At 45.9% G+C, this 24,047-nt stretch overlaps 1 protein-coding gene across 2 annotated transcripts in view; it reads right to left on the reverse strand.

The window, feature by feature from the left end:
• Nucleotides 1–896: 896 nt before the first annotated feature.
• Nucleotides 897–24,047, reverse strand: part of Tmem272 (transmembrane protein 272) — a 37,118-nt gene continuing 13,967 nt past the window's right edge. The window contains exons 3-6 of one of the 2 annotated variants that reach the window (XR_013423410.1): nt 17,392–17,451; nt 12,559–12,641; nt 5,773–6,327; nt 897–4,737 (exon numbers count right to left, since the gene is read on the reverse strand). Coding sequence is in view for 1 of the 2 variants with exons in the window: in XM_040281560.2 (XP_040137494.1) it covers nt 5,965–6,327; nt 12,559–12,641; nt 17,392–17,451 (506 nt within the window). In the remaining variant the exon portion in view is untranslated. Of the gene's footprint in view, nt 6,328–12,558; nt 12,642–17,391; nt 17,452–24,047 lie in introns of both variants that reach the window. The other variant, XM_040281560.2, reaches the window with a different exon arrangement.

Below are 24,047 nucleotides of genomic sequence, written 5' to 3' on the forward strand. Positions count from 1 at the left end.
CTGATAAAAGAAACCCCCAGGGAATCTGGGATGCAATCCTTTCCCCCAGTGACCTGGGAATTGAACCAAAACTAGCCGTTTTGCAGTTGCAGGGACAGTCATCAGAAAGCTGGGAAGAGACTGTGCATAGCTCAGAGCTGCACGGGATGGAGGAGTGAGTATTCAGGTGAAGGTCGAAGGGGAGCCTGTCTTTGTTTCCTAAACTTTATAGGTAATGTGTATCTTATCACTGATTGTGGTTGTGGAGAAAATTCTAATCCAGGACTAAGTAACCCCTGAAATAAGGCCAAGGTAAGGCAGGGATTCACTTAGGAAGGTGCCTGGTAAAGCCTAAAGTTTCATGGGCCACCTTGGCATCTTTGAGTTTCACAAGGGCCCAAAGACCTAAGCATGAGCTCCCCAGCACTGTCCCTGACCCAGTGGGAAGGGGCTCCGTCTGGTTTCTCAGTCAGCTGGGCTGGCTGCCCTCATTCAGTCTAATAATGGGTGCCACCTGCCTGCCAGTCTGTAAAGTTATGTGAACAAGCCAATCACACACTCCCAAGGGGACATCCTGTGGTTACTACAAAGTGTGACCCTCCCTGCTGACTCACTGGGTTCCTGAGTGCGACCCCCCAGGTGGCCCAACATGGCTAGTCCAGCTGTGTCCTTCTACCCAGGGTGTGTTCTGCCACCTCATACCATTTAGGGCAGGGACCCCCCCAACACTAATGGATGATTAGGTGATCAGAAAAGGGATGTTTGAATCACCAGGTTTTTTAGGAGTCCGATTAGAGCAGGTTGTGTGTGCAAGCCTTAATTCCAGCAGAACCCATGCTGCTTTTGAAGCATAGCTTTATTTCTGAATAATGAAGTAAGTTTAATTTTTTTTAAATTATATATATAGTGGATGGACCTTTATTTTATTCATTTATTTATATGTGGTGCTGAGACTCAAACCCAGTGCCTCACACATGCTAGGCAAGTGCTCTACCACTGAGCTAAAAACTCAGCCCTGTAAGTTTAAATTTTAAAATCTGAAGGATGTAACAAAGGAAGTATTCAGTCAAAAACAAACAAAATGTACTTGAAAAAATGTCCCCCTCCTATTTTACTTTTGCTCACAATGACATAATGTAGCCTTCCAAGATATCTCACACAACTTGCTGTCCTGAAGAGTAAACTCTTGAAATTTGATCTCTATAAAATAGATTTATTTTATTCTTAGTTCTATATTCATATAAAAAGAAAATACCACTAGAATCACTAGGCAGGATTTTCTGTTCATTCAATTTTCTAGAATCTCTACTGCAGATCACCCACCCACCCGAAGATGATGAGTTTGATGGAGAAAATTTGCCTCCACCAGGCTCTGATGGTTGCCAGTGTCTGTGTGCATCAGCTGTAGCCTCTGGAATCCCACTGGAAGCAAGAACAAGCAAAGCATCCCATAGACTGGAGGATTCTCTTCCCCAGGGATTATTCAAGGAAGGCGTGGGAACAAAGTGTACAAACTTGGTTTCATCAACCATGAAGACATGCAGCACAAGATTCAGGCAGGCAAAAATGAATGCCATGGACCATTTTGCTTCTAGAATTAAGATCATATTATCCTCCTGGTTTGGAACTGAGATGGCCTGGCCTGCGTCAGTTCACGCTTCATCTGAGGTCTGAGGGCATATGTGGTTCTCTGGCTGGCTGAATCGTATCGGTGAGCCCCACATATCAGAATGCCAGGGGGCTCTGACTGTGCATTTGAAACAAACTCTTGGGTAGTTTTGAGGGTTGGCTGAGGTTTGAGAACCACTGGTGTGGCTGCTTGTAGTGATATGGTCCCATTTTTACTGATTTCAACTATCATTTCTATCAAGCCAGGCAAAGAATATTGACTTCAATATACAGTTTACCTTTGCTGAAGTCTTTTCTCAGACAGGAACAACTGATTTTCCCTCCCTTGAGTTTTCATAGCTTCCAAAAGTTTAAGTTCCTATGTTCATTTTCCTGGAATACCTCTGCCTTACCATGTTCCCACTGAGGAGGGATGATGGCCATCTCTTTGGGTCAGTCTTGGGTAGACACCTTATTCTGCAGCTACACACAGCTCACTCAGCACATACTTTGGGCCACACAAGCAATTACAACCATGAGCTTCTTGTGTTCATCTATCAAAATTTTCCCCCAGGCAAGGGAAATGATTCTACCAGGCGGCTCATCACTTTCTAGTAGTCCAAATGTCAGCTCTAGATTAATCCAGACCTTCAAACAAACAAACAAATACACAAAACACAATTATAGACCATTTTTGTACCTGGGCACTTAGTCACTGAGCCACATCCCCAGCCCTTTTTAATATTTTATTTAGAGATAAGGTCTCGCTGAGTTGCTTAGGGCCTCACTAAGTTGCTGAGGTTGACTTGGAGCTTGTGATCCTCCTGCCTCAGCCTCTCTAGCTACTGGGATTACAGGCATGAGCCACTGCGCCCAGTTTCGCCTGTATTTCTCCAGAGGTGGTGTTTTTTTACTCCAGGAAGAAGGTGTAATTTATAGGGAATCATCAAATCATCCTTCTGCTTTGGTTGCCAGGAAATTCAAAGCCAAAAATTTGGTCCAGGTTTTAATAATGATTTAGGATCCCTGATAGATGTTCTCCATAGCAAGGGAGGGACTGTACAATAGAATGAGCACACTTTTTCCTCTACTGCTCCCTCCGGGGCAAAAGACAAGTGTGTGGGTGTGGAAAACAAAAAAAAAAAGATTGAGAACCTCTGCTTCCTAACCATCACAGAATTTCTTATAGTTCTGATTTTAATTATATGGTTTCCTTTTAATTTTTTATATCAAACATAGTATTTAAAGACTTCAAGTTTGTTGTGAAAAATAAAAAGGTATAGAAAAAAAAACTCTTTTTCCAAGACACCAGTTTTCCACTTTATTTTAAAACTTTATTTTATTTACTTATTCTTTTTTTTTTTTTTTAATGTGGTGCTGAGGATTGAACCTAGGGCCTCTCACATGCTAGGCTAGCACTTTACCACTGAGCCACAATCCCAGCCCCCAGTTTTCCACTTTAACGGGTGTATTTGATAAATCATTTATATCAATATAAAGACTCTGCAATACTCCAGGAGTGTCCAGGTCTATCAGAAACTGGGAATGTCCAACGTTTGAGACTGGGAACTACTCATGGAACCAAAACAGTAGCCCATATCTGCCATCTGCTAACAAATATCCATCCATCCGTCCATCCATCCATCCATCCATTCATTCATTCATGGTCTTGTGGTGTTGCCCAGGCTGTCCTTGAACTTGTGATCCTCCTGCCTCAGCCTCCCAGGTGTCTGTCTCTGTGCCCAATCAACAGCCATTTTTATAGCTATGATTTTCCACAATCTCTTTGCATCTTTGTCAAGCTCCAGTGGCAGCAGCCTCAGAAGCATTGACGAGGGAGCAGCCTGGGGCTCCAGAGGCTCAGGTCTTTGATGCTCATAGGTTAGGGCAAGTCAGTGGTGGTCTCTCCTCTGGATGAAGGGGTCAACTGTGCATCCTGTCCTTCCATACCCTTCTTCTCGGCAGACTCCATGTGAGTCATTCACAAGGCCCAGCAGAATGTCTTAGCTTCACAGAAAGACAAGGACAGTGCTGGGATCTGAGTGGGAGAAATTCTACTTGCTTGGCCCTCAGTATCCAGGAGACACTACCAGGTGGGTCAATCACAGTCCAGTCATTTCCTCCCTCTATCCGTCACCCAGAGGGGTGTGAATTCCACCTCAATACTTTCTTGTAAACTTAGAGTCATTTCCAAATTAATGTCTAACTAACTGAAGCAAACAGGAGAGAACAAAAAATGAGTACCAAATTGGCTTTTTTTTTTTAATTGTCTATGTGGCCTTGGCTTATTATTTTTAGATGGAACCTGAATGTTCTTTAAAAGTTTCTGCACAGGAATTAGCATCAGGGACATGAAGGAAAGTACTGGTGGATGTGTGGCCTGGATTGAGCTTTGATATGGGTTCTGTTGGCTTTCAGCTTTGTTTGTGTCCAAACATTGGCTAAGTGACTGGGAGTGGCTGAGACCCCCTGGTGGGGGTGGGGCATGGAACACCTGCCTGCCCTGTGTCTGAGCCCAGAGTCTGTCTCAGCCCTCGACTTGAGACACAACTCAGTAGCTCCCGGGCAAACAGTAACTGCCCTGAGGGATGGGGCAGAATAAGGAGTGTTCTCCTTTTTTCCCAGCAGAGGGCGCACTATGCACCTTCTCGCCTGGGAGAAATGTGGATCAAAGGTGACTCCAGGGGACAGATCCTTGAAGAGTCCTTCCAAATGCAAATGGGAAGCTTCCTTGGCACTCACAGTCTCTTTTCTCTTAAAGCCATGGAGAAGAGTGTGCTTCTTGGTTTGAGCTCACACTTCTGAGACAGGCTAGTGCCTTACATCGATGGCTACTGGGGCTTGGTTTGATTACAAAGCAGCCCCCACCTGCCGTTCCCGACGCACACAGACACACCAAAAAAGAAAGAAAGAAAAAAGAAAGCAGCTTGGCACCTCAGAGAGATAAGCTGAGGTATAAGCACAGTTAAGCAGTTGCTGTGCTCTGTCTGGGTGCTTTCCCTAGAAACACTCACGACAGTGTCTTCGTTGAAAATTCTCAAGTTAAGCCAAGTGCTGTGGTATATAGGCCTGCAGTCCCAAAGACTCAGGAGGTTGAGGCAGGAGGATCACAAGTTTGAGGTCAGCTCGGGTGACTTTGCAAGATCCTGCCTTGAAATAAAAAATGAAAAGCTCAATGGTAAAACACCCCCACGTTCATCCCTAGAACTCCAAAATAAATAAAGAAAAAAGGAGAAACTACCCACTTGCTAACCTGGTACAGAGGCTCCCAGGAACTTCATGTTACAAGGACAGCAGCAAGATGGGATGCTAGGGGTTGCTGTTTGGTATCATTCTAGACTTCTAGATAATTAAATTAGAAAAAGCTTCCCAAGCTGACTCTGTCATTAAACAGAAGAACAGCTGGGTAATATTTAAGCTCAGAAACCCAAAGCACCAGCACTGGTGGCACTTTAATTCATGTAACCTGGCCAGATTTTTTTTTTTTTTTTTTTTTTTGGGTACCAGGGATTGAACTCAGGGGCACTCAGCCACTGAGCCCTTTTCATATTTTATTTAGAATCAGGGTGTCACTGAATTGCTTAGGGCCTCACTAAGTTGCTGAGGCTGCTTTGAACTTGCAATCCTCCTGCCTCAGCCTCCTGAACCACTGGGATTATAGGTGCACGTCACCATGCTCAGCTGCAAGGCCAGTTGATGACATGGAACCGTCCACAAAGCACACAGATTATCAGGAAAAGAAATGGACTCCATGTCAAGCACAGAATATACAGTAGCAGCACCCAGAAATGAAGATGAGAGGGACACTGCTCACTATAAGGTCCCCTGGCAGACCAGCCAAAGCCCCTCTGTGGAATCCATTCCTTGAACTTGGCAGATTTTATAACTCCCCTTAGGATGTCCTCCTCACTTATCAGATCAAACCTTTTGATCTGGGGTTGGGGATATCTTGACTTCTCCTTAGCTATCACAAAAGGCAGTTGGAGTTATTAGTGGGCATCCTTCCTACCACTCTGCAGTGCTGGTAGCTGAAGGAGCTCCGCAGTAGCAACAGTAACAACAGCAGACCCCGCCACAGGGCGTGGAATTGTCCTGTGATTGGAAAAGATCGCCCTTTCTTAGCACCCCTCATCTCCTCCCCTCCAAAGAAACATCCTTTGAAAACTCGTGAGTACAAATTCTCACCCAAAGAAGAGTCAAAATGCTTTCCCTACTTCCAGGCAGGCAAGACTCTCTTTAGTCTGGTAGACTCCTTCAGTGCACTTTTGTTAGTTTCTGAAATGCCCGTTATGGAAGGTTCTATTGACTCCCCAGCATGCTTTTCTCCCCCAATTGTGCATGTGTGTCTACGTGTGCACACGCCGGGAGGAGTGGCTGTCAGTCTTCATCACCAGCAAATCTCCACCTGGAACACACATAGACACAACCGCTGCACAGGACCAGTAAGATCAGCACAGTGTGGCTGAGCACCAGGACCCCTACGGCAAAGAGGTACAGGGTTTTGTCACAGTACGCCTGGGGCTGCTGGAAAGGGGGAATAAAGTCAGGCAGGTACACAGAGAAGACCCAGTAATTCCCCAGAATAAACCAGAGGAAGAGGAAGAGGCTGAGGATGAGGTGCACGTAGTATTTGTGCGCGTTCTGTCTCCAGGGATACTCATCATCATCGTCGTCATCAATCACCAGAGCCTTGGACAGAAGCCGCCTCATCCTGGTGGAGTCATGCAGCAAGAGAGACACCTGGAGGGTCGTGGGGTGGGGGTCATAGGGGAGGGTGGAGAAGTTGTGGGGAACAGAGGGAGTAGAAGGGGGGAAGATGGGGAGAGAGACAGAGAGAGGTTATGAGAGGTACATATACTGGAGTTGGAAGAGCTGCTAAAGGAGGACATTTCATTTGATTAATTAGAATTGGAACTGGCATGAATGAAGACATCAATCCATAGTCAGCAAGCTTGCTGGCATCTTCCTCCTAGACGCAGGAGCCGGTTTGGGTACGGGATTAGCTGGCATAAACTTACCTCTGTAGTGAGGCTTGGACCAACTGGCCTTTCTAGTTTTCTAGCGCATTTGCATGACACCTAACAGTACAGGAATGATACCTGGTGGATGCTAACGCACCTCCCAGCCAGGCTCTCTGTCTTAGGAGGAACTATTCCCCTGCCACTTGCAGGCCACGTCACAGGCCTGGCGGCTCCAGGCATCACTGGTCCCTTCCTGTCCTCCTCTACCCAAGCTGCTTTTCTTTGGGCTGTGTCCACCCTTCTCTGTCCCTAGGATCTGCATCTTGAGTGGGGCTGTGGAGCAAGAGCATTGTCCCGGCTGTCCTCACATATCCCTCAAGTCAAGAGCACACACCTTCTCCTTTGAGCAATCCTCTGGGGGGACAAAGACCATCTCTTCCCCTGGCAGATGGCCCCTGCCTGACTCCAGTCTGACACCCCTTAGAAAGTCAGTTTCCATTTGATTACACAAAGAATCCCCATTGCTACCAACCTGACTGGCCTCAGACCCCATGTCTCAGTGTCCCCTTGGAAAACACAGCCGGGGAAGAACATAGCCTTCTTTGCTGGGGAGACCTTTGGCCATTCCCCGGCTTCCCTGTGATTTCCTCTGAAAACCGAATCTGCTTATCTGTTCTATCCCAGCTCCCCAGCTCCCCTATGGCCAACCTCAGTGCACCCCCAACCCAAGGACAGCAGGGCTAGAGGGAATCCTCTGATGGCCAAGAGCATGCAGGTTGGTGAGGGGTGAAACCCAGAGCCCAAGTGAAATGGAAGGGTAGGGACGAGTCCAGAAATGTCACCAACGGGATCCAGACTGGGGCAGTGATGGGGACAATGATATCAAGAGGGCTGGGGAGCAGAGGAGCCTGAGCTGTGCATTTGAGGTGTGTGACAACCTCGGGTTTGGACTTGCTCCATTTAAAATTCTGGACGGACATGTAGGTGATGGTGGCCAGGAGGGGGTGGTCAGAGGCTGGTGGTGAACAGAGACAGGTGAGGGCTGTGACTGAGATATGGGAGTTATCTTTGTGCTGGTGACAGTGACTCTGGAAATGGACATTGCACAAAAGGATAGACACTCTGGTGCTAGGTGAGGTGCTTCGTGTACAGCACCTCATTTAATTCTCTCAGCAATTAGGTGCCAAATAAATTTGTGCACAGAAGGACCCAAACGGAAGCCATCAGGCTACAGAGTCAACAGCGATGTTTGTTTGCTGTGTGGTGTAATTTACAGGTGATTTTGATGTTCTCCTTGGTACTTATCTGCATTCTGTTGTTTTTCGACAGTAGAGAGCTATTATTTATGAAAAAATAGCAAAACTTAAGTAGTTAGTCCAAAACTTGGCACTTATGAATGACTTTATTTAATACCTATACTAGCCTATGAGCTGTGTATGACTAACCCTGCTTCCTGATCGAGGACACTAAGGCTCAGAAAAGTTAAGTCACTCGACTCAGTACACAGTGAGTGAAGAATGAGATGGAGCCAGTCTGGTGGCACATGCCCGTAATCCCAGTGGCTCCAGAGTTTGAGGCAAGAGGACTGCAAGTTCAAAGCCAGCCTCAGCAACTTGGCAAGACCCTCAGCAAACAGTGAAATCCTGTTCCAAAAATAAAAAAAGTAAGAGGACTGGGGATGTAGTTCATTGGTAAGGAGCGTCTGGGCTCAATACCCAGTACCAAAAAAAAAAAAAAAAATGAGATGGCCATCAGCCCACACCTGTCTGACCACTATATACCACACCACGTGGTGCTGGAATCAGAGTGGGTCTCTCCTGTGCCAGGGAGCCCTCCTATTTGGTAGTCCTGTTCCAGCTCTCTAGGAACAAGTCCTGCAGCTTGGCTGGGAGGCAAGATGTTTCTCTAAGAAGAGCAATGGGACACTTCAAGGAGTCCGGCATGGAGCTGGCTCATCTAGGAGGGCTTCCTGGAAAAGGGGGCAGACTCAGGACCCCTCAAGAGAGGAGAGGTGGGAGGACCTCCTGGGAGGGAGAGTGGCATGGCAAAGACAAAGGGAGATGAGAAAGCCCCTCGACTGGAGCAGAGGCCTCGGTGAACACCACCTTTCTTTTCCTCGTCAGCTCCGGTGGCAATGCTCTGGACATTCTAGAACACTGCCCAGCAGACTGCCGTGAGCATCACCTCACTCTTTGGGCAAATCTCCTACCCATCCTAGGTCTAGAGAGGATAAATTGTGCTACCTGCCCTCCGGGAGGTCTGTTCCCTTGCTCTTGGCACACAGGGAGCCACAGGACACCCAGGGTCCTTGGTTCAGGCTGTCCTCTTCAAACTGGTTCCTGGGCCCAGTGACGCCAGGAGAGAGGAACTAGGTGGGGCTCAGGCATTCTGCCACTGAACCAGGAAGCTACAGTAAGGGGACCTGCTGCCCAGGCTTTCCGGAGCCAAACTGGTCCCTTGCTTCTCCACCAACATTTTGAACTCAAAATGTGTTCTTCCAATAAACTCTCTCTTAAGTTAGAGTTGTTTTCTTTTTCTTTTCTTTTTCTGTTATTGGTGTTCATTGTACTCAAAAGAATTCCTGATGCCAGTTCCTGCCTCACGGGGGCGCTATGAGGACAGAATGAGTCCCAAATGGGGACACAGATGTCAGCACAGCACCTGCGAAAGGCAAGCTGTTCACGGTGGCACTAGGAAGAGGGACACTGGAGGTGAGGTGGAGTGTTGGGTAGATAATGGCCACCAGATCAACGCGGGTTTTTTTTTTTTTTTTTAGTTGTAGTTGAACACAATACCCTTATTTTATTTATTTATTTGTTTTTTAATGTGGTGCTGAGGATGGAACCCAGGGCCTCGCACGTGCTATGTGCTACCCGAGCGCTCTACCACTGAGCCACAACCCCAGCCCCAGATCAGTGTTTTTGAAACTTTCTTTTAACATGATCCAAAGCAACAAATACATTTTACATCATGACCCAGAAATTGGGTAACTCGAAGTCCTTGGGAGCTCAGAGAAGTCCTGGTCTGTGCTGTTGTCCCACCATGATGATTATTAGAGTCCCCTTGTCCTCTCAAAATTATTTCCATTCGGATGACAAACAGGCAGGTGTCCATATATAGTATCACACAATACTTATTAGGCACTCTCATATTTTCTGTTTTATTTTATTTTTAAATCAGATCACAACCTGCTAAATGCATTTTGTGACCTAGTAGGTCATGACCGCCAGCTCTTTTTGGTAACTCCGGGAAATGCCACCTCATTGCTCAGATTTCTCTTTGAATGCGATACCTTGATGCTATGTGGTGCATTTCACTAAAGATGCTGGGCTGGGCAAACTGTGTTGGGGGGCGGGTGTTAAACACAAAGCATTATCATCACAAGTAAACTTGGGCCTCTGGGGGCACCATAAACCTGTTTGCTGCTGCTCTATTGTTATGGACTCACTGTATATTACCTCACCATGTTGAGCACCAAAATTTAATTTGGCTTCAAACAGTTTTAGATGGCCAGGAAAAAAAAATCGATGCTGTTTATTAGAGCCCTGGTTTGTTCATTAAAATAAATTACCTTTGGGTTCTGAGCTGGCTTTTGTAAAGGGAAAGCTGGCTGTTATTAGGAGGCTGACTCTGGGGACAGTAGCAGCTCTACAGGAAAGTTCCAGGTAGCAACCTGGTGATGAGGCAGTCAGCTGGGGATGGATGGCACAGGTAATTACTGCAGAAAACTTTGCTCTTGTTTTGAGCATCTCCTTGGTGCCCAAGGCATTGCCTAACACCTGGGGGCCACAGGGGATATGCAGCCTCTCTGAGCTGACAGTCCCTGGGTTTCTTTGGAGCCAGACAGAGCCTCAGGAGAATTCCTGGGGAATGTTGTTATAGGGATGATAACGCGTATCTGTACATTCCAGAACATTGCCCACCAGAACATTGCTGTTGGGAAATGAAGCTCCAATGGTCAGTTCAAAATCAGACATTTCCCAAGATGTCACAGAGCTTGTGGATATCCATGACATACGAGAACACATATTTTTAAAGACATTCCTTTGATGTCTTAAATCAAGAGCATGACCAACGCCTCTGGCCAAGATCTTTTGAAGGATCCCAGCACCAGGAGGAAGTTGGCAAAGAAACCAGACAGTGACTCTGAATGATTTTATATATGGCACTCTTGATTCTGTTTTCTCTATTGTGTTGTTGCTTCATTCTTATGTGTCCTCTTTGGAAAAAATAGCTACTATGTTTTCTAGTTTTGATAGGAAGCTGTGAGGTGGGCTTGGAGGTTAGGAAGAGTCACTGATAAGCACAGGTTGACCTGAGGTACTTTTGGCAAGTGTAACATTTCTGTGACCAGGGATTTTGGAAACCTAAGTTTCAGCTCTGCATGCCACTTGATATTTCTTCTTCAGTCTCTTTCCTGTTTGAACAGATGCCAATACAACCCACGAGCTAATCAGCTCTCTACATGGGCTTGAGAGTCAGAGAGAAGCTCTCTTAGCACCAGACACCAGAGTTTAATGGTTGGTTGACGACTGAAGCCAGTTTAATTCCACATGGTCAACTGACACATAGCAAAAACAGAAATACAAACCCCTAAACATCATACCTTTCAGCTGAGTGTTGCAGTGCATGCCTACAATTCCAGCTACTCAGGAAGCTGAGGCAAGGGGATTGCAAATTCGAGGGCAGCCCCAGCAACTTAGTAAGATCTTATCTCCAAATAAAAAGGGCTGGGGGTGTAGTTCAATGGCAGAGTACCCCTGGGTTCAATCCTCAGCACCACGCTCTCTCTTCTCTCCCCGGCCCCCCTCTCTCTCTCTCTCTCTCACACACACACACACACACAACCCACCTTTTCACCAAATGCAAACTCTTCTGCCCTAAACAGCATACTTTTTTAAAAAAGAAGCACAAAAAAAGGTCATGATGAATTCAATGGCCAAACTGGCTTGTCAATTGGTCACTCCTCTGTTGGTCACTCCTCTTGTTAGATCCAAACTAAAACTTAGCACATTGAACTCAATAGCAGGAAGAAAGCTATTGCAAAGATATCCAACCCTTGGTGAAGGCCCCTCATCTGGAAAAATCTGTGATTCTGAAGCCAACCCTGTCACTTCCACGCCTCACTTAGGGGGATATTGTTCTGGCACCCTGTGAGTAGCTGAATATTGATAGGTATGTTCCACCCTGACAATAAGTAAAACTTGAGCAAGAAGGACAAACCATAGTTTAAATACTGAGATTTCATCTCCAGTTAGAATGGAATTTTCAAGAATGCAAGTAACAATAAATATTGTCAAGGATATGGGGGGGGGAAGGCACACTGATATATAGCTGGTGGGACTGCAAATTGGTTCAACCACTATGAAAAGCAGTATGGAGATTCTTCAGAAAACTTGGAATGGAACCACCATTTGACCCAGCTATCCCACTCCTCAGTCTATACCCAAAGGACTTAAAATCAGCATACTACAGTGACACAGCCACATCAATGTTTATAGCAGCTCAATTCACAATAGCTAAACTATGGAACCAACCTAGGTGTCCTTCAATAGATGAATGGATAAAGAAAACATGGTACATATACACAATGGAATATTACTCATCCAAATAAGAGAAATGAAATTATGGAATTTGCTGGTAAATGGATGGAACTGGAGACTCTCATGCTAAGTGAAATAAGCCAGTCCCAAGAAACCAAAGGCCAAATGTTTCCTCTGATATGCAGTGATAACACACAATAAGAGGCAGGGTTAGGGAAGAATAGAAGTTCATTGGATTAGACAAAGGGGGATGAAGGGGAAGAAGGGGGATGGAAATAGGAAAGACAGTAGAATGAATCAGACATAATTTTCCTATGTTCATATATGAACGCATGACGAATGTAACTCCACATCATGTACAATCACAAGAATGAGAAGTAATATTCTATATATGTATAATATGTCAAAATACATTCTATTGTTATATATAACTAAAAAGAACAAATTAAAAAAAAAAAAACCCTTACCTTTAAGGCACCGATGATCCCACCCACTAGCAAATACAAGGGAATGAGAGGCTGTATGGGGCAGTCCTCCAAAAACTTCATTCCTACCCAGGGAAAACAGAAAGGGATTGAGAGATGCATTCAAGAGCACCAATCCTGGTTATGAAGATGAGCTTAACACCTACAAAGGCCAAAATGTTAGTTCCACAAACCATAACTCCATTCCCTGCCCTGCTGGTGGGATCCTCTTGGCCTCATGGGCCACCTGACCTTCAGGATGCTCGGTGGGTTGACTCTGTAGATCCCACTCTCTTGGCAGAATGAGGGCAAATGTATATCAGGAAGCAGAGAAGTTATTTTTGTTAAAAGCAACGACTCTTCACTCGGGCCTACAGATGCCCCATGGGTAACTAAAAGCAGGATGAAGATTGGCATCTCAGCCTTCATTCTGTATCTGTCTCCTTTATTATCTTCAACTTTGGGTTAGGGGTCTGCTTAGCTCAGCATGTAAGCCATTAATCCCTTAAGGAGTGTTCATCTCATAACTAGTAATACAAGGTTTGTCAGCCCCAGATTTATCTAACTGATCTCATTTCCCTCTGAGACTGAGGCAGGATTTGCAGCACCCTGTTTCAGATCCATAGGGTGATTGCCTACAAGGACTACGCCTTCCAGGAACCACTGGAGCAGGACATCAACCCATGATGGGACCCCTAAGCAGGAGCCATCATCTCATGGGAACTGAATTGCCTCCTTCCAGGATCCCAGGTCCTCTCGAGAGACAAGGACTTCTCCAGAGCCCCCTTGCAGAACAAGAACTGAGAGAATGATCAATCAGACCACTTAATTACACACCCCTCTTGCCCCTGCCCCAGTTCTTCCCCTATTTAAAGCTAAAGCTCCTGCCAGCACCCAGAAGGCACTTTGCCTTCCCAGGGTGGCCCTATTGTTTGTAGTTCTTTTCCTGCTCTTCACCATCACCTTTTTTGTTTGGTGTTTGGGGCAAGGAGGTGGATCAGGTTTGTTGGGATCCCTGGCGTCAGGCCTCTGGCCGACAATTCCAGGAACAAATGAATCATCAGACAAAGCAGGGACAGACGTCACTGCACCTTTTATCCGGGTACTAAGTGGTCATGAGTGTACCGGGCTTTTATGAAAAGCTGGTGTATGTATGACAGTTCATGCTTTCAAGGATTCTTTTCACAAAGGGACTTCAAGAATCCCTTTAAACACGCAGTTCCCTTGATATGCTTAAAATAAGGTTCAATGTATGGGTCACCTTCCCAAAATGCATCCACTGAGTAAAATGAGGCCTTTATTCTGCCACTGCTTCCAGGGGGCAGAGGAGCCAGCAGGAAGCCCTTCCACCTGTGCAGGGCTGTTGTCATGGTCATTTTGTCATTACCACTGACCATTTTGCTCCCTGGACCCCCAAGCTGGGAGACTTGTGTTTCCTGAGGCATCTTTAGCAACTGGGTATGGAATACTGCTGACCACCCCTGGGCTCAGACCTCCACGCTCTTCCTTCAGGATCGTATTTCTTCCCCAAACAATGCTTTCTCTACTTTTCTTGGGTCTTTATCTTCTAAGCCTATTATTAAGCAATAATATGATGCATCTTTTTTAAACACAAGAAGGAAATGTCTCATTTCCCTCATTAACAAAACTAGTTCCAATGACCAGGCCGCAGAGGGGTGCAAGCACACACACGAGTCTTCTGTGTAGAGGCGTGGATGGATACGTGCCTTCATATTGCCAAGGCCCCTGTGGGCACACAGGGCTGTGTGACTAGTTGTGACCAACTGGTTGTGGGACGTTGGCATCAACCATTTTAAACTGATACATGATCCTTCTTTCGCCTCCTGCTTTAACCACCTGGAAAACAATGAGCTGAGAGGGCCTCTCTCTCAGGACTGAGGCAGTTTGTAAAGCTGGGGGTCATGTTTATTGCCTTGGGGAGTCTCCTGAGGCTCTGGGATGACCCCTAATCCACAATGGAATTTTCAGGAGCAAGATATAAGCCTGTGATCCCATGCACATGTCTATGATCCCAGCAGCTCGGGAGGCTGAGGCAGGAGGACCGTGAGTTCAAAGCCAGCCTCAGGAAAAGCCAGGCACTAAGCAACTCAGTGAGACCCTGTCTCTAAATAAAATACAAAATAGGGCTGGGGATGTGGCTCAGTGGTCAAGTGCCCTTGAGTTCAATCCCTGGTATCCACACCCCCCCCCCAAAAAAAAAAAACCAAGAAATAAACCTTTACAGTGTTAAGCCACTGAGATTCAGGGTTAATTTGTGACTACAGCATAATTAAATTACTTGATTAATTTGTCAACAGGGCTCTAAGAAGGGAATTCTCAGGTTGAACTAGTCTCCTGTTTAAAACACATTTGATTTGACATTTTATTTCTCAAAAATGCCTGGATATGGGAACTTAAGCAGAGGAAATTTTTTTCGATGACTACATCATGTTTCATTGACATTATTGAAAATTTCTAAATGTACAGATAAAAATATAAATTCAGGGCCCCAAACAGAGTAAAGTCCTCCGTACACATTGATTGGATCGTCAACCTCTATGACGTGCCTTTCCAGTTTCTCTGATGTTTGTTTGAAACCATTAGCAGATGGAAGTGCTCTCCAAGTCTCAACACAACCTTTCCACACAAAGACATTCAAGTATCGGATGCCAAATTTGTGGGTATGAACTGCCTTTACCATTCAAAAGCCAGCTGTGTAATGAACATTGAGTAATGACTTGTATATCTGCTCATTCCTAATGAATAAGAACAGCTGCTGCTCACAGGAGAGTCGATCCATGCACAGATGGCTTGAAAAGATCCCAATCAACTCAATCAACACAGTTTTCCTCTGTGTTCTTCACGTGTTGCTTAGGTCCTACCTGAACCCTAGATTTTCTTTCTGTCTGATCTGCAGTATCACAATGATACCCTTTGGCTTTTTCAAACTCTCCCCAAAGCAGTTGATAATATTGCTAGAGATGGTGATTCCCTACCCACACAACAATATTATGGGGTGTGTGTGTATGTGTGTGTGTGTGTGTGTGTGTGTGTATGAGTGTTGACAATTCTTATTGTGATATAATAGCCAAACAAAAAATTTTAACCACTTAAGCATACAATTCAATGGCATTAATTTCAATCAGCATCTTGTGTGACCATCACCATCATCCATTTTCAAGAACTTTTCATCACTCCAATGCAAGCTCTGTAATTGCTAGGCAGCAACTCCCCGAGACCTACTTTCTGCAATGGATGTAGTCGTTTTAACATAGTGACCATGTCAATGAACTCATGGACACTTGGTGAATGAGTTGTTAGCTGGTGAATGAGCTGGTGAACAACTAACCACAGCTCCACAGTCTCTCTTACACTACTGATTTTGCATAGAACACTGTCTACAGGGCATTTCTGATCTCCCAAGCTGGGTGTGACTAACTTCTTATAAACTCTTCTTAAAAGAGCAGAACCATAAATGGAAGTTAATTTTCAAACTAACTCTAATAATGGTAGTTTCCAGATTTGGGCAAGTGGTTGAATTGTTTTCCTCATATAGTAAATGGCCCCAGAATGTTTTGCTCTTTTAGTTCTGGGCAACTTTGATATTTTATTTTATTTCTCTCTCTGTCGTTGTTTAAGCTGTTTGTATTTTTTTTTGGGGGGGGGGGTACTGGGGATTGAACCCAGGGCATTTAGACACATCCCCAGCCTTTTTTATAGTTTATTTAGAGAGACAAGGTCTCACTGAGTTGCTTAGGGCCTTTCTAAGTTTCTGAGGCTGGCTTTGAACTTGCAATCCTCCTGCCCCAGCCTCTGGGATTACAGGTGTGCACCACTGAGCCGAACTCAGGCTATTTATCTTTTTATTTCTCTCTCTCTCTCTCTCTCTCTCTCTCTTTTAAAAAAACAGGGTACTGTTTTTGTTTATTTCTATTTTCAGAGTTGTATTTTTTTAGTATAAAATTTACTGGACATAAAATCAACTATTTTAAAGGGAACTACCCAGTGGCATTTAGCATATTCTCAATGTTGTACAAACATCCCCTTTATCTAGTCCCCAATAGCTTCATCACCCTAGAATGAAACCTTGTATCCATTAAGCAGATAGGGTACTGGGTTTGTTGTTGTTGTTTTCAATAACTCCTGCACCTTTTTAAAATTTCTGCCCCATGTCCTTTGAGCTTGGAACCTAGAACACTGGCTAGCTAGGCCTCAGGGTAAATAGGGCATCGACCTTCTGCATGCAGATCTCAGGGGCTCCCATTAGCAATTTCAAGAGCATGAGATTAGCTCCACAGACATGTGCCAGGGACTTTTGGCTTCTCAAGGAGTCCACTCCTACTCCCCTGCCACCTCCCCTGTACTTCACACTTGCAGATTATAAAGTTGTTTAATCCGTGCAATCAGGGGAGCATTTATTATTCACTCATTCCGCAAAAAAACATATACAGTGAGCCCGTACTTTCCTTGGGCCTCGGATGCATTTTTCCTATTGTTCACGATGGGCTTCCTCAGGGGAACACAGGAACCGGGAAGGGGCCTCGGGCAAACTCGGCCTTGGGACTCCTAAACCTGGGCTAGGAAGATCAGAATCTTCTTCCGACAGTTTTAAAAGCAGATGCCTGTCCCCACCCCAGACACACCTCATCAATATCTTCCAGGGCGGGGACCAGGAATGTTCACCAAGTCACTCTGTGACAGCAAAGAGATAATTGGGGATGACTGATCTTGCCAGCCCTGCCTAAGCACAGTTGATGCTTAAACGTTAAGTGCTGTCACCCTGCTGCACCCCCGCTGACCTGCAGCTTCCCGCAGCCAGCACAGCAGCCAGCTCACCTGTGAAGGCCATGGACAGCGGCAGGACCAGGAGAGCCGTGAGCAGGAGAATGAAGCAGGCTGCAAGGAGAAGGAGCCGGTTAGGAACACGCCCTTATCCTTTCCTTTTCCCTGGGGTTTACTTTGCACTGGGAAACCCAAGCTGCTCTCAAGTCTTCAGTCGGCAGACAGGAGGAGGTCAGGTTGGCCCGGGACTTGCCCAGGTGGGGCATTTCTGAGAGCCTCACACCTCTGCCGTCATGCTGCCAACTCAGGCCCGGCCTTCCTCTGTGACCTCTCCAAGTCGGACAGCCTGCAGAACAGGATTTGTCAACCGCTGCTCTGCTCACACAGGAGGCCAGAAGCCAGGCAGGAGTGACGCTGTGCTTCCTGGGAGCCTGTACCCAGGGAAGATGGTTCTTCTCTTTCCTGAGTAAAATTCACTTTATCACTCAGAGCATTTGCTTCATGAGATCTTCCCTCTCCATTTAGTGATATAGATGGCTTGAAGGTGGTTTGAACATGTCCCAAAAGGTTCATGTGCTGAAAGGTTGGTTTTCAGTGTGGTGATGTCAAGAGGTGGTACCGAGAGGTGGGGCCTGGGGGTAGGAAACTAGGTCACTGGGGGGTCGGCCATTGGAAAAGACTGTTTCCTTTTCCTCTCCTTTGCCATGTTGTGACGTAGTCAAAGGACCATCACAGGAGGCTAACAGATGTGGCCACTCAATCTTGGACTTTCAGACTCTAACACTGTAAGCTAAATAAACCTCTTTCCTTTATAAAGTACCCAGCCTCAGATACTTTGTCATAACAACAGAAAATGGACTCATACAAGCGGTCTCCTGTCGCATCTCACGACTAAACACACAGGGTCACTCCAGGTGAACAGGGCTGTGTGAAATAACCAGAGGTAGAGAAATACCTTTTTCTTTGTGTCCTGTGATGGCTCCTCTGACCTTAGGGGTCCATGGAAAGAAAGAGAGAGAGAGAGAGAGAGCACTGCTGAACCCTTTTATTGGGTAGAAGCTATTCAAATGAGGTAAGGGGTCAGGTTTTGGGGGGGGGGGTTGAGTCTAGCTTCATGATGTCTACTGTCAGGAGATTGACTGACATCTAGGAAGGCCACACCCAAAGGCAGAACAAGAGATGGGGACACACAAAGGGAGTTTCCATGGAACATTCTATCCCAAACAGGGCAACGGGGTAGGATTACAAAAGAATAGGTGAGTTAGCTCAACCCCAGGGTGTGCCTAATCAGAAGACTGGCCTTGCTATCCGGGCAGGGGAAAAAGTCGACTGAGTCACGAGTCATGGCACTACTGCCCAGAATACAGTGATCTTTCAGGTCCCTGTGGTGCAACAGGATTGGAAGTCATGGTAACTCAATGTGGCTCCCCACAGTCTCCTAAAACCTCTTCGTGACACAGTGTGACAGAGCTCTGAACTGACTTGGAGCTGTTTTTCCTGTTCATGACACCAATTCATCCTTTAGATACTGAGAAAGAGCAGAGTCATGGGGACCGAACAGGCCTGAATCCAAATCCTGGCCCTATCCCTCATTACCAATGTGGCTCTGGGCAAATCTGTTGACCTCCTGAAGCCTCACCTCCCTTTCTTGTCCAATGTGTTAGCAGAAGCACACAGGGAGTTCAGCATGTGGCAACGATTACAATAAGGCCTTTACTATTCCTCTTTGGTTCCTGACCTGTGAAGTGGCCTGCAGACACAGGTTTTGCTGGGCCAGCATTATTTTAAATCATGATTCTGAACGTCTTTTGGGTAGAAATGCACCCAGTTCCCACTGCCAAAGTCGGGACAGCATCACACACTTTTTTTACATTTTTACTGTATCCTGTTGCCAGCCCTGAGAACTGAGGTGGTAGGTGGTCTCTGCAGTGTCTATTTCTTCCCCTCAAGGTCATCACCCCAATTTTTTGCTCTGGTTTCCACCTCCCCACTCTCCTGTGCTGTGTGACAGAAGCTCACTCCATCCTGGGTGTGGAAAGGGACATGGCAGTTTAACTCTGAATGGACCAGCACAGTCCCACTCCCTGGACAGGAGTGATGGATGGGCTCATGACTCTTTGGGGGAGCTTTTCCTGAGAACAAGGAAAAAGCTTTCTCACTCTTCTGATAGAAAGGTTCTCCCAGTTGCTCTGGGGATTGTTGGTACCCATTTTGCCACCCTGAGGGACAACCAGCCTAAGAATGAAGCTGACATCACGGGAGGCAAGAAGAGAAGCAAAAGAAAACTGGGTCCTTGATGGCATTTGTCACCCAGTGAGTGATGCTAAATGACTTCTTGGATTTCCTTTCACATGAACCAATAAGCCCCTTTATTAATTAAGCCAGTCTGAGTTGGGTTTTAGTGACACTGAACTTGCTGCAATTGATTTAATTTATAAGGTCCATTCTGATTTGAATTGTGAAAGATCTCGGGTTTATTTGCTGATTTCAGTCATCTCTGAGATCCAAAGCTATACCTCACACGTTCCCCAAATGACACGAGTCCTGACTACTCAGTCGTCCAGAGCAGAAGGGACAACACAGGGGGTGCCCCCTTAAGACTCCCTCCATGCCAATCTTGACCTTCACCTGCAGGAAATGTAGAGGAGAGCAGGCTTGCAGTGGGCTCTGCCTCCATCCCCACTGCTCCCCTCAAACCATCTCTCTTTGAATCAGCTTTAATTCTGACCATTTGTACAATCCCACAGGCCATGAGCTCAGGAAAACCTAGCATTTGTCGCCATCTTGGAATTCCAAATGACTTTATCTTTGAACTTGTGTTTTCTAAGTGATGTCTGATGGGACAGTGAAGCATGTGAGCCGATTATAAGCAATATTCTTGTCTGCCATCCCTTTGCCGCTGCCTTCTTATATATATATATATTGCTCTTGAATTCTGGTGCACCCACGATATGTGGGGGTTCCGCAAGTCTTAGAATGAATTCAAGGTAAGTGGATTGTGACTAGTAAGGAGAGGCCTGGTAACTCTCAGAAGCCACATCCCATTTGAAGCAGAACTGATTCAAATGCAGACCAGGCAAGGAGGTTTCAAGAAACATGAGCCATCAGGAAACCTTGTCTTCTTGCTGACCAATGAGTCTCCCCATACCCACCAGCCCCTCATCCTGCAGTTGACAAAAATGAAGCCGTAGCTCCTCCCCTTTGGGAGGTCTTCCCTCAGTAAGCCAAAGGTGGAGTGTTGGCAGAATGTGTGCATATCAAAAAGTGAAATGACCACAGTTAAAGTTAGTTTTGTGTGGTGTGTCCACTGTTCTGGTGAAAACAGAAATGCACGTTGGGTCATGCTACGAAACACAAATTGTGTCATTTTGATGACTCCACATATGGGTTAAATGCTCTTATAGTTGCATTTAAAACTAGCATGTAAGGACGGGGGACGTAGCTCAGTGGTAGAATGCTTGCTGAGCATGCCTGGGTCCTGGGTTTGACTTCCAGCATCACAAAAAGCAAACAGAAAACTCACCCAATATTAAGATGAGTAGGAAAATCTATGTGAAAATTAAATGCTTGATTTTCCTCTACTTAAAAGGACATTAAATAGCAAACAAAAAGTACTATGGCAGGTCAAAAGGAAAAAGTTTTATATTTTAGAAGCTTAAACAGTGCTTCCCCCATCCCCCGCTTGTTCAAATGAGGTGTTCCTAATTTTCATTTTGCACTGGCCCCTGAAAATTATAAAGCAGGCCCTATTGGTCACGGATGACACAGCACAGCCGGCAGGGGTGGCCCATTAAAGTGAGAATCTCACTAGCAACCTCTGTCTTAAATCTTAATTTAGAGCAGAGTCAAGAAATTTCTTGCTGCTGAACAAGAGTAAATCAAGAGTCAATGAATCCCAGTCTCTATTTCTGACTTTGCAGCTTGTCGCCAAGATGAGAAAGTGATTGACATCCTGGAAAACCCTCATTGAACTGCAAACTTGGGACAGATGGTGCCACCTGGGCGCATGTGTAATCCAGGTGCTCAGTGACACAGAGACCCTGAGCCCCTCCCGGGGGAGCCACCTGCCACTCCACCTTTCCCTCTGCTGGATGGCAGAATGCAAACTATGCCCTTCTGGCATGAGGATTATTTTGAGCTAAAGTCACTTAAATAATTCTGGATGCAGGAAGTAGGCTCTGCCCTTCCCCCTTTTCTTCCTGAAAGCTGAAGATGAAACCCCACATGAAAGATGTCCTCTCTCTGCCAGAAGGAAGGTAACGTTATGGTCACCTAGGACGAGCCACTGAGACCAAGAGAATTCCGCACATACAAATCTTGTAAAAATAGTTCTTATCTTCTGTTACCTCCCCCATCCCATGTAATTTGGTTACTTTTCCACAACGCCTAGTTCTTTGTTCAGCCTAGTATAAAAGCATTTTAAAGGGTTTGCTACTTCTTTGGGGTCTTCATTCTTTATAAACTGTCGAATGTCTCATAGAACTCATATTAAATAATTTTGTATGCTTTTCTCCTATTAATTTGTATTACCTTGTGGAAGACCAACCTTGCATGTGACTGAGTCACGCTCCCCGGCTGGGTGCTGAGGCGCTCAGTCACAGAAATGTGGCAGAGCTTTTCCCATCCTTCTTGGGTACCAGGGTTGGTTTCTCGTGCATGGGTGTGTCTTGCTACAGCCAATGGGTGGAGCTATGATCACTGATCACCGGTTCCTTTGTAATATAACCCCTTGCCCTGTTTAGGATAGAATCTTCCATGGAAGTGCCTTGTGTGTGTGCCCTTGGGTGTGGCCTACCCAGGTGTCAGTCAACCTGCTGACAGTGGACATCATGAAGACAGACTCAGCCCCCTGAAACCTGACCCCTTGCCTCATTTGAATAGCTTCTCCTCCATAAAAGGGGTCAGCGCATGCTCTCTCTCTCTTTCTTTCTGAGGACCCTTAAGGTCAGAGGAGCCGTCACAGCGACCCCAAAGAAAAAGGTGTTTGTGTCTCTTGTGTGGTTATTTTATGCAGCCCAGTCAGCCCAGTTTAACTGGAGTGACCCCTGAGCCTTTTAGTCGAGAGAACAGAAACCCGGCATGACCTCATTTTAATTCTCAGGCCCAGATGAAAAACCCAAAGAGAGTAAAGATAAAAATTTGTCTCCCTACGCTAGCTCTGAGCAGGGCAGGGAGAGAAGGCTCAGGCCAGAACATTCCTGATGACCACCCAGAGGAGCAAGTGGAGACTCCCTGCTTGGAGCCACACACCTGGACCCACAACCCGCTCCCTTCCTCCAGGCCCCAATGTCCTCATTTCAAACATGAACCTAATTCCAGGTCTTTCCTAACATGTTAAAATGATCAAATGTCATAGTCCATGCAAGGCACAAAAACACGCTGTCACATAATAAACACTTTCAGCCATTAACAGGATGATTGCTGTGGTTTGGATATGTGATATTCCTGAAAAAGCTCATGTGTGAGACAACGCAAGAATGCTCAGAGGTGAAATGGTTAGATTATGAGAATTGTGACATAATCAAGGGCTTAATCTACTGACATAGATTAGTCAAGTGGTAACTGCAGGCAGGTCGGGAGTGGTTAGGGGAGGTAGGTCCCTGGGGGTGTGCCTTTGGGGTCTGTATACTTTGTCCTGGGTGGGTGGAGCTCGCCTTCTCTGTGTGCTTCCTGTTGCCCTGCCCTGAGCTGCTTTCCTCCAACACACCGTCCACCATGTTGTTCTGCCTCACCTCAGGCTCAGAGCAATGGAGTTGGCCATCCGTGGACTGAGACCTCTGAAACCAGGAGCCCCAAATAAACTTCTCCTCCTTTCTGTTTTCTTGTTGGATCTTTTGATCACAGTGATGAGAATGCTGACTAAAATAATAATTATTATTTTCCCTTTGTGATGGAAGGAGACTGATTTCTCCTTGTATTTCAGCCCTCACATAGTTATCAAATGGAGAACTGTGAAGGCAATAAAGGAGGGGTGCTCTGTGGTCATCATGGATCTTGAAGGGGCTGAGCGTGTTCTAAGCCTGATCTTCTTCTACGGGCCTGACTGCATTTCTTCACCCAGGTCCAAGCTTCATTAGAATCTGTCTCTCTAGATCATCACTGTCAAGGTCAAACAAGTTCACCCTCACTCTCCAAACCTTGGAGCCATGATTCTCCGACTCCCAAAGGTCACTCTAGACCTGTCAAACCAGAATGGCAACAAATGGGAGCTGGGTATCTGCATTTAAGGTAACTCCCAGGTGACAGTGAAGTAGCCACCTTTCTGTGACCCTGTTTGCACAGAACAGGGTGAGGCACTGTGCAGGGCTGGCCTGCGGGGTTCACAGGATGGAAGCCAGTTAATGGTGGTCGGGCTTCCTTACCCCTCGGTCCTAATAAAGACTCCAATCCATAGTCCTGTCTCCTGGGGCATCTGTGGTCCTTGGTCACAAGAGTTCTCTGAAACAGAGGTTGAATTTCCTGGTGATGTCACTACCTCAAACAGTGATCTGACAGCACTGACCACTGACAATAAATATTGCTTTACCTTTGAGTTTATTAACACTGATTCCAATGTGGCTCAGAGTACCTACCATATTCTGTTTCTGAAAAAAAATGAGAATTTCTAACCATAAATTCCGTTCTAAAACGGATGTGTGAAACAGCTAAATCCACTGAGAAACCCAAAGGAATGAATAATTCTGAATGAGAGCAATGGAGAAGGATGTTTG

Source organism: Ictidomys tridecemlineatus, chromosome 6 (assembly GCF_052094955.1).
Source record: "Ictidomys tridecemlineatus isolate mIctTri1 chromosome 6, mIctTri1.hap1, whole genome shotgun sequence".
Taxonomy (NCBI): Eukaryota; Metazoa; Chordata; class Mammalia; order Rodentia; family Sciuridae; genus Ictidomys; species Ictidomys tridecemlineatus.